At 46.7% G+C, this 10,289-nt stretch overlaps 1 protein-coding gene across 5 annotated transcripts in view; it reads left to right on the top strand.

Moving 5' to 3' along the window:
• Positions 1 to 10,289, top strand: part of LOC147017993 (dual adapter for phosphotyrosine and 3-phosphotyrosine and 3-phosphoinositide-like) — a 63,153-nt gene that overhangs the window by 23,459 nt on the left and 29,405 nt on the right. For 3 of the 5 annotated variants that reach the window (XM_085897147.1, XM_085897146.1, XM_085897143.1), the window contains one exon: positions 8,386 to 8,448. The exons of 1 other annotated variant lie outside the window; for it this stretch is intronic. In XM_085897147.1, coding sequence (XP_085753273.1) covers positions 8,386 to 8,448 — 63 coding nt within the window. Of the gene's footprint in view, positions 1 to 8,385; positions 8,449 to 8,587; positions 8,641 to 10,289 lie in introns of all 5 variants that reach the window. One more of the 5 variants, XR_015062213.1, reaches the window with a different exon arrangement.

The raw sequence follows: 10,289 nt of genomic DNA, 5'->3' as shown, positions 1-10,289 counted from the left end.
AACCTTTGCCCAGTATAACTCACCCAACATAACCTACCGAGCATAACCCACCCAGCATAACCCATGCCCAGCATAACCCACCCAGCATAACCTTTGCCCAGTATAACTCACCCAGCATAACCTACCGAGCATCACCCACCCAGCATAACCCATGCCCAGCATAACTCACCGAGCATAACCCACCCAGCATAACTCACCCAGCATAACCTTTGCCCAGCATATCTCACCCAGCATAACCTTTGCCCAGCATAACCCACCGAGCATAACCCATGCCCAGCATAACCCACTGAGCATAACCCACCCAGCATAACCCACCGAGCATAACTCACCAGCATAACCTTTGTCCAGCATAACCCACCCAGCATAACCCACCGAGCATAACTCCCCCAGCATAACCTTTGCCCAGCATAACCCACCCAGCATAACTCCCCCAGCATAACCTTTGCCCAGCATAACCCACCCAGCATAACTCCCCCAGCATAACCTTTGCCCAGGAACTAATTTGGTAGCACTGATGCTCTATCAAGAGTGTGGTACATTTGATTGATTCATCCAACGTTTTGACTGAATTTTTCTCTGTAATTATTTTGCAACAATAGTTATCATTTCACTGAACTCACCTTGATTTTATTTTATCCTTATATTAATGCTTCTGCATTTGGTTACAGACCGAGTCATCAACTCTCGTATCTTCCACATTTTTCACATTATAAAAGTGTTCGTTGTCCGATTTCCCCCAGGAAAATGAGAATCTCTTCCTGTCAGTCTTACTTTCAAACGCTGAAAACATTTTCCTATTCTGTATTTTCAAAGTCGAGCTTTTAACACTGTACAAACTAGAAGGATACTCAGTAAAGCGCATACCTCCGCCACGCAATGCCTGATCCAGAAGAACATATCGGGCCCAAGATGTTTTTGAAATATCATGCCATATATCGTTTTTGGTCCTATCTCTCAATGGTGAAGAATCGCTTTAAAAATTAAAAAAAAATTCAAGTAGTCAGATCCAAATCTGGCTCTTCACCAAAATCTAATCGGTTCGTCCTTGTCACACACCCAACCCGTCCACAAAATTTCATCCAAAGCCATACACAACTTTTTTTGAGATATCCTGTACACAGACAAACAAAATGATTTGTCCAGGATTGTACCAAATAGCCAAGGAGACTGCTTTGGCAGCACCAACGCTCCGCACAGAGGATGGTCCCAATGGATGGATAAGATATTTGCAGTCTATGACTGTTTCAAAGTGTTGTTACTGAGTGTTACATTGTCCTTTCCTCCATTTGAATGCGAGTCATTGTGATGGACAGATCATTCTCCACTCTGCGCTTGCTTGAAAATTTCACCACTAGCTTTATGCAATTACGTTGAGACAAATTCACATTCCTTCCCTATCAGACAGTAAATCACCAGAGGTACAGCAAAAAAAAAAAAATCTGAGGTTGTTCGTTCACATTCCATTCAATCCATCCCTGACATTCTCCACGACTCAAGATTTTTGTTTATAATCTGCTGCAGAAACATGTGAAAAATGATGTTGAGATGAGACAGCTTTTCTTCACTCCATTGTTACGCTCACTTGGGTTTACAGAGAATGTGAAATGAGATGTCTTCACTTCGTTGTTCTTAAAACTAAAAACTTCCGTCTCCTTCGGTGGCAACATTTTATAATAACTCTTTACCTTAAACACATACTTAATGGAGTATCACAAATTCCAAACCCACCCGCAAATATGAAGGTTGTCTCGGACCGTAACCGAACGATATTCCACGACTCCACAAATGGAATTCGGACGGCACTTGGGAGAGGGTATACCTCGACCAGGCTGAACAGTTTACATTTTGTATCCCTCTGATGGGCTCGATCTGGATCCGGATCTCCAAAATCAAATTGGCTTGTCACATACCCAACTCATCCACCAAGTTTAGTCCAAATCCGTCCACAACTTTTTGAGATATCATGCTATATATCGTTTTTGGCCCTCTCAATGGTGAAGAATCTATATATTAATACTGAAGGACCAATTTTGTGCTCCTCCTCGCGGTCGCGTCACGTTTTTCTCGGTACTGTGACCTGGACTGAAAGAAACTTCGTACCTGTAAGAGTGCATCGCACATAGTGGCAAGAGTCAACTTTCAACTCTGAATCAGAATAAACACTTTTCGTTGAGATGGGAGCGGGGAGTAAAGAGGCGGGGGCGGGGAATGAAGAAACGGGGGCAGGGAGTGAAGAGGCGGGGCGGGGAATGAAGTAACGAGGGCAGGAAGTGAAGAGGCGGGGGGCAAGGTAAGCAAATTTTTGGGCGGGGGTAAGCAAATTGAAAGCGGGAAATGGGGGGAAATGGGGCGGGGGCTGGGGTGAATTAGGCGGAGTTGAGTGTGAGGGGGTGGACAGGGGGCGGGGGCCCGGGGGCAAGTGGGGCGGGGAATCAAGAGACGGGGGTCGGGGAGTGAAGAGGCGGGGCCGGGTAATTAAATTTTTTTTCAGGGGTAAGCAAATTGAAGGTGGGGGGGATGGGGCAGCGGGGGGATGAGTAGGCGGGGACAAGCACGCCCTGTCCAGTCCATGTCCCTCGAGTGTGTGTGAGCTGGTGAGGGTGGTTGAATGAACAGAATCCGTCTGTGACGGGGCTTCAGCTAGTCACTATATTAATACTGAAGGGCCAATTTTGTTCTCCTCCTAGCAGTCGCGTCACGTTTTTCTCGGTACTGTGACCTGGACTGAAAGAAACATGGAACCTGTAAGAGTGCATCGCACATAGTGGCAATTGTCAAACTTCAACTCTGAAGCAGAATAAACACTTTTCGTTTTGCATTCGTTTACATGGCGACGTGTGACGTCACCACTGAGAGGCGTCAGGACGTCATGACATCATCGGTTATTCGCTAACGCCATTACGTCCGTCGTCAGAAAATTACTGCTGAAAGGTGTAATTACTCATTCCACTCCTCGAAAATGGCGTCTGCAATGTAAAACCCTCTTCTGCACATGGCGACTACCTCAGAATGTGAATTTGACACAAAAAATGTAACAAGAAACATTGTACAGTAGACACCGCTTTATAAATCCACCATGGGACCACGCCGTTTGGATTTATTAAGCGGAGAACCTATTTTCAGCCACCTACTGGAGAGATAAGACAAAAAGCGAATGTCGTTAAACACTGCTTTATGCTACAAAAACATTGATTTATCAAACGGTGACAAGGGGATTGTTCAAAAGTGTGGTGTATTGGCATACGCGGGCAAGGCACAATGCGGGGAGCATTGTGGAGGCGTGGAGGAGTGGTTTTGGTATTCACATGTCCAAAAGGCTTATAGGTGTTCGCGCCGCTAGAGGCGAGTGGTAGTCTGCAGTGGTGCACATCCGGATACGCAATAAACAGAGTTACGGCAACCCTCACGACTCTACGTGCCTCACTGATCACCGGACACCACACTGGCGACGAGGATGGGATTCGGATCGACGTGTGCAGAGTGCCTGGTTTCCTCGGTATTGACTTGGAGTCGTTGCCAGAGAAATTGGATTGTGAGGTGCACAGAGCGCTGGGGAAATCAGCGCAGCTAGCGCGGTTCGAGTTCGACCACCTGGTGAGGAGCCCAGGGAAGCACATCGCGAGTTTCGCGCGCCCGCGGCCGCACGCACAGTCTTCGGTGCGGGTCAAGTCCTGCAGCCAGACATCTCGCCGTCGCCTGCGAGTTCACGTCGAGTGAACGACGACCGCGCTCGGAAATTGTTTTATTTCTGATTTGCAAGCCTCGGGAATGGTTTCTGCAATGTCACGGCTAAAGGACGAGGACATTAAGTTCAACTCAGAAGCGGCGTCGGCTGTCGCACAGACTCTGAGAGATGTCCGGAGTCTCGATGGCCAGTGCGCGGCAGGTGATCCGGAGGTCAGTGCGGTGTACCAAGCGCCCACGGCCGCACGCACAGTCTTCGGTGCGGGTCGTGACCGGGCGTTGCAACGCGGTCAGTCGGACGGCGGTCTGAACACTCAGGGACGTCTATGATATGTGTGCCGAGTGTCATTGGCCATCATAACGGTCATGAATGGCGGTGTGCGAAGCGACCCCTGCGTCCCGGGTCGAGACCTACTGCCGGTACGGTGTTTTGTGCATGGCGTACACTTTTACGCCCCGGGTCAAGTCCTGCAGCCTGGGCATAGCGATCCCAGCGGCCCGGAGCAGGGGATGCAGCCGATGTTGCGCCTGTTTTCAATTGGTCCGAAGGAGGTGACAACACCAATGACAGTGGAGGTCGAAGTGATCGGGGCACCGATCGTGTTTCGAGTTGAGACCGGAGCGGCGGTGTCGATCATAAGCGAGCGCACCGCTCGTGCACTCCCCGGTCTTCATCTTTTCAGGTCTACCCTCGCATTGCACATGGATACCGGTGAAGCGCGACCAGCGGTTGGCAGGGCACACGTCTTGGTCACCCATCAAGGTCAGCGGGTCACGCTCTCGCGGTTCGTGGTGCGAAGGGAGGGCTCGCCCTTTTGGGTCGGAGCGGGTTGGCCCGCATTCAACTCGACTGGATGGCGCCAGCCGGTGGCCTTGGGCGTCCCGTGCCGGGCCGATTAGAGTTTCGGCGGGAGGAGGTGGAGGTTCCTGTTTCGGAGTTCGTACCTCCAGGTGCACCTGTGCCTCCTTCGGGGCATGTACCTCCGTTTGGGCCCGGGCCTCCCTCGAGACCCGAGGGCGAGGTTCCAGCGGCAGGAGCCGCGACGATGCAACATGGGTTTCCGGTCATTGATTCCGGCAACTACGATATACGGTTCCGGAGCAATGGGGGCCATGCCAGCTGCGACGGGCTCTCGCGCTTCCGCTGCGCTCATGATACAGTGCACACCCGTGTCGTTCAGGTGATTTCAACAGAGGATTGGAACGAGCTGGTCTCATATAAGAAGTTCGCGGAACGCGAACATCGACGGTGGCCTCTGCGACGTTCAGATGGAGACCGGCAAGCAAGCCGCCTCAACGTCGTGGCAACCAGGAGGCATACGCGCAATGTGGTTCATAAATTGCTAATTGTTGTGTATTTGATTCTCGCAGCACGAGTGATTCAGCTTGGCGTTGTTAAAGCAAATGCCAACAGTCCGCGTGTGAGCATAATGTGTTTGGCTGAGATCGATCAATATGATGACCAATATGATCAATATGATGTGAAGAACTTGCGGACGATCGTTGCGAATAAAGAGGTCTTTCTGATCTCCGGCTTCGAGGACAGTCCGCGGTTCACTGCCATCTCATGTGTGGGGATTATACTGAAGAAACGCGCTGTGCGTGAAGGGAAGTTTGCATCTGCGCAGACGATGTTTTTGCTGTTATATGACCCTAATATATATCCAGTCAACGCTGTTCATCTGTATGGACGTGCGTTGAAGTCTCGATGGGATTTGATGCGCGGTTTTGGTGTGGGACGGCTGGTAATAGAGCCGACTGATTGCCTGGTTCGAGTCGATGGGGGGGGGGCGGTTCGCTGTTCAGCGTCACCCTCCCGTTACTCTCGCGCGGGGGCCGGGCCGTTATCTTCCCAAGGCCGCCCCACCCGCTACTCCACGCCAGCGATGGCGCCCTCATATCTGGCGGACTCAGCGTGTTTACCTGTTTCTGTCCGTGGGGGATGGGCAAGCTTGTCTGCCGGGGGCGCGAGAGGTTCGACGATTCATGTCACCTCGACTTCGACGGATGGCATGTAAGCATGGGCGCCTGGGGGCGCTTCTGCTGCATAGTGATACTGTGCTCCCTGATTTGCTTCTTTATATCTTTAAAACGGCCATGGTTAGTGTGGTCTGCAAACATCATTGGGTTCGTCGTGCAACTCAGTACTCGAGCACCTGTCCACTGCGTTTGGGTTTCAACTCGCTCGCACCAACACTATATATGTTGCGATGGGGATAGAGGGCTGAATTGTGGGCCAGATTATATCGACGGCATTATTGTGACAGGTTGTGCAGATGAAGCCCATTTTTCTTTTGTGCCGTAGTATGTTTTGCTTACGATGCTTATCATTATAATTGTCATTTTATAATCATGTTTTTAGGAGGGAGGAATGTGGTGTATTGGCATACGCGGGCAAGGCACAATGCGGGGAGCGTTGTGGGGGCGTGGAGGAGTGGTTTTGGTAGTCACGTGTCCGCAAGGCTTATCGGTGTTCGCACCGCTAGAGGCGAGTGGTAGTCTCCAGTGGTGCACATCCGGATACGCAATAAACAGAGTTACGGCAACCCTCACGACTCTACGTGCCTCACTGATCACCGGACACCACAGCGGACACGTGACTACCAAAACCACTCCTCCACACCCCCACAACGCTCCCCGCATTGTGCCTTGCCCGCGTATGCCAATACACCACAAAAAGAATCTCTCCAAGGTTGCTTGCTTGGGAGGGAAGGTTTTGCGCAAATGTTCCTTTATTGAATCCGTCACGTGGCGGAAATCGGGATGGGTAAAACCTGAGAGCTGCAGTCCCCTGTCCAATTTGGCGAGTGCCGTCCGCATCTCTGCCGCTGTTGGCATCAGCTCGGGTTCGTCGTTGCTTTCTTCCCTTGGCTATTGGGATTTGGGGTCGGAGGGATTCGAGCGGCGGCGGGATTCGAAGTCCGTCACCAGTTGCTGTTGTTGTTGGTTTTTTTGTTTTTTTTTCACTCTGCGGCAGCGCATACTACATCAAGCTTAGGTTGAGACCTCGCACGTGCCAAGCAAAGTGGATTTATTAAACGGAGGATTTCTCGATATAAAATTCCGTTCCAACTCATTTTGGTCACAATCAGCGGCTGGATTTTATAACCGTGGATTTATTAAGTGGCGTCTACTGTATCTTTTATCTTCTATCTTCTATCTCTATAATAATACTGAAGGACAAATTTTGTGCTCCTCCTAGCGGTCGCGTCACGTTTTTCTCGGTACTGTGACCTGGACTGAAAGAAACTTCGTACCTGTAAGAGTGCATCGCACATCGTGCCGATAGTCAAACTTCAACGCTGAAGCAGAATAAACACTTTTTGTTGAGATGGGGGCGAGGAGTGAAGAGGTGGGGGGCAAGGTAAGCAAATTTTTGGGCGGGGGTAAGCAAATTGAAAGCGGAAGAGAGGGAGAAATGGGGGCGGGGGCTGGGTTGAATGAGGCGGAGTTGAGTGTGAGGGGGTGGACAGGGGGTGGGGGCCCGGGGGCAAGTGGGGCAGGGAATCAAAAGACGGGGGACGGGGAGTGAAGAGGTAATTACATTTTTGGGCGGGGTAAGCAAATTGAATGGGGCAGGAGCGGGGGATGAGTAGGCGAGGGCAAGCACACCCTGTCCAGTCCATGTCCCTCGAGTGTGTGTGAGCTGGTGAGGGTGGTTGAATGAACGGGATCTGTCTGTGACGAGGTTTCAGCTAGTCACTTATAAAATAAAAAAAATTCTCAAATCTGGATCTGGATTCGGATGCTCACCAAAATTGAATCAATTTGCCCTTGTCATACACCCAACTTGTCCTCCAAGTTTCGTCTGAATCATTCAATAACTTTTTTGAGATGTCATGTAGTATATCGTTTTTAGCGCAATCGCACTCAATGGCGAAGAATCACTGAAAAAAAATTCTCGTATTCAGATCTTTACCAAAAATGGTAATCATTTCGTCCTTGTCACAAACCCAACCTGTCCACAAAATTTCGTCCGAATCCGTCCACAACCTTTTGAGATATCCTGTTCATCGACAAACAAACAAACAGACAGGGGTGAAAACATAAACTCCGCCAACTTTCGGTGGTGGATGTAACAAGATATTACAGTAAAAATAGAACTTCCAGATTTAGTTGTGGTTGTGGGTTAAAGGGTAATGTATTTCAAATAATGTCTTTTCATTTTATATGAACCCATTTGAAACACAAGCAGTTGCTGCAAGGGTACCGACTAGCAAGGTACACCTGCCACACCTCCACCATATGAAGGAAACCATTACACAATTGATGAAAACTTTGAATTGTAGCTGGGAAATAAGCTCCAACAATTAAAACCGAACTTCTGCCTTTAGTTGCAATCTGTGAATCACAGAGCCACCCCTCTACAAAAAGCAGTATCAGCTGCTACTCCCTTGCTTCTGTATTCACGTACACACACACCACACACACACACACACACACACACACACACACACACACACACACACACACACACACACACACACACACACACACACACACACACACACACTAAATTATGTAAATTAAGGAGGAGAAAATGCTTTGCTGAGAATTGCAATGCACAAAACATACAAACATTTTCATCCTGTTGGATCAGAGAGTCAATAACATGAGATATTTCTTTTCAATCATGATATCCGGAATTGTGAAAGTTTTCCAAATAGCTAGACAAGTAGTTATTGTCGATTTGTGTTGCAGACCTGGAAACGGAGATACTGCAAGTTAGACCGTGCTGAATTCAAATACTTCAAAGATTTGAAGGTATGCACTGAATGATTGACCTTTCCCGTTTCCTTTCTATATTTCATTTATTTATCTGGTTTATTACCTTCACCATCGAAGGTGAAAGGGGTTATGTTTTCACCCTTCGCTGTCTGTTTGTTTGTCTGTCCGTGTGCAGGATATCTCAAAAAGTTGTGAACAGATTTGGACTAAACTTCTTGGACATAATGGGTGTGTGACAAAGAAGGATTGGTTCAATTTTGTTGAAGATCCGAATCCGGATCTGGATCCGATAAGTTTTTAAGTGATTCTTCACCATTGACATTTTGGGCTCAAAAACGATTATATAGCATGATATTTCAAAAAGTTATTGGGCCCGATATGTTCTCCTGGATCAGGCATTATGTGGTAGAGTTATGTGCTTTACCGAGTGCCTTTCAAGTTGAATATGTTTTATTTGAGATGTTTCGAGCAGTAGCCCTTCTTCAGTATAAAATAAGCATTTTTTTCTTGTTGATAAAAAGTTGAGCAACTGTGTATACAATCCATTGTAAAGCTTGTCTGCTGACACAAATTCAAACTAACCTTCACAGAGACTCAAGTATTCCAATGCAAGTTTATTTGTCTCACCTGTTTACCTCCTGGATTGCATTGATTAAATTTATCAGAAATTAATCTGAAGATTGCAATAACTGAAGGTTCATCCAGAATTTCAAACATGTAAACCATCCTCCTGAAATATATGTTGGGAAGTTTTGATATCCATGAGCAAGTGAAATAATGAGACGACCACCATTACATCACACAATTTGTCAGAACAATTTGTTGGAACGCAGACTTTTAGTGAATGTCTTTAGAAGTCATTGTTGTTTCTTTTAAAGTCAGGAAGTGAATGAATGATATATTCAATGGGAAGTGAATATGGATACACAGAGGAGCTAATGAAACGTCCTTGTGTTTGAGTTTAATTTATTGCGTGCCTGAGTATAATTGTTTTACAAAGCTAAAATGTCAATCTCTTTTCTTTGCATTTTACCCATTGTGAGCATCTGTCAAACATTTCTTGATTGCTTTCTTATTTATTAATAAGTGCTGCTAATTTTTTCAAAATATATTTGCAGGAACTTCACAAAATAAATTATACAGTTATCCAACCCCATACCTTACTGTAACTCTATAACAAACAAGTATATATTTGTTTGTAATGATAGCTGATGTTCTTAATTAAGCACCTTCGGATCTACACCTGTACTAATAGCATTCCAATTCACCTTAAAGTTCCAATGACAACTACAAAAGAGAAATTAGTTAAATTCAACCATGTGTATGTGAATCCTTCAATGTAAAATAAAATAAGTATTTTTAAAAACTCATACTTACTATACGAGGAGCATTCAAAAAGTGAAATGAATGAGATGCTCACAATTGTCCATGACAAGGCAAGGTCTTCCTTATTTTAAAAAAAATATAAGCGTGTATATACTGGAAGAAAATATTCCTTCTTACATTACTTACAAATACTTGCCTGCTGGAGATTCCCAAAAAAATGTCAGTGTGTCTTTTTCTACTAGACAGGAGGAAATACCTGAAAATTCCCATAGAAAGAGTCGCCATGGCATTTTAGTGGTATAGGTTGGAACAAGTGGTTTTCAAGATATTTTGAGTATGCTGAATCCCAATCTGCTTGTCTCCAAAGTGATATGATTCTGGTCTTGAGGGTAAAATTAGAGATAGATTAATTAGAGTAGTTATTTCATTGGAATGATCGTGGCAACATGTTAGAATAAGTGTGGTGTAATTCCTGTAAATAATATGGCATCTCAAGAATGTGTTTGGAAAGACCTCATCTTCCCCACCACAGTGTCTGTATCTACATCCTG

The sequence above is a fragment of the Eptatretus burgeri genome, chromosome 10, assembly GCF_056783735.1.
Source record: "Eptatretus burgeri isolate ZD-2024b chromosome 10, Ebu_testis_v1, whole genome shotgun sequence".
Lineage (NCBI taxonomy): Eukaryota > Metazoa > Chordata > Myxini > Myxiniformes > Myxinidae > Eptatretus > Eptatretus burgeri.
The sequence above is the reverse complement of the archived record's forward strand: the minus strand, read 5'-3'. Positions and strand labels throughout refer to the sequence as shown.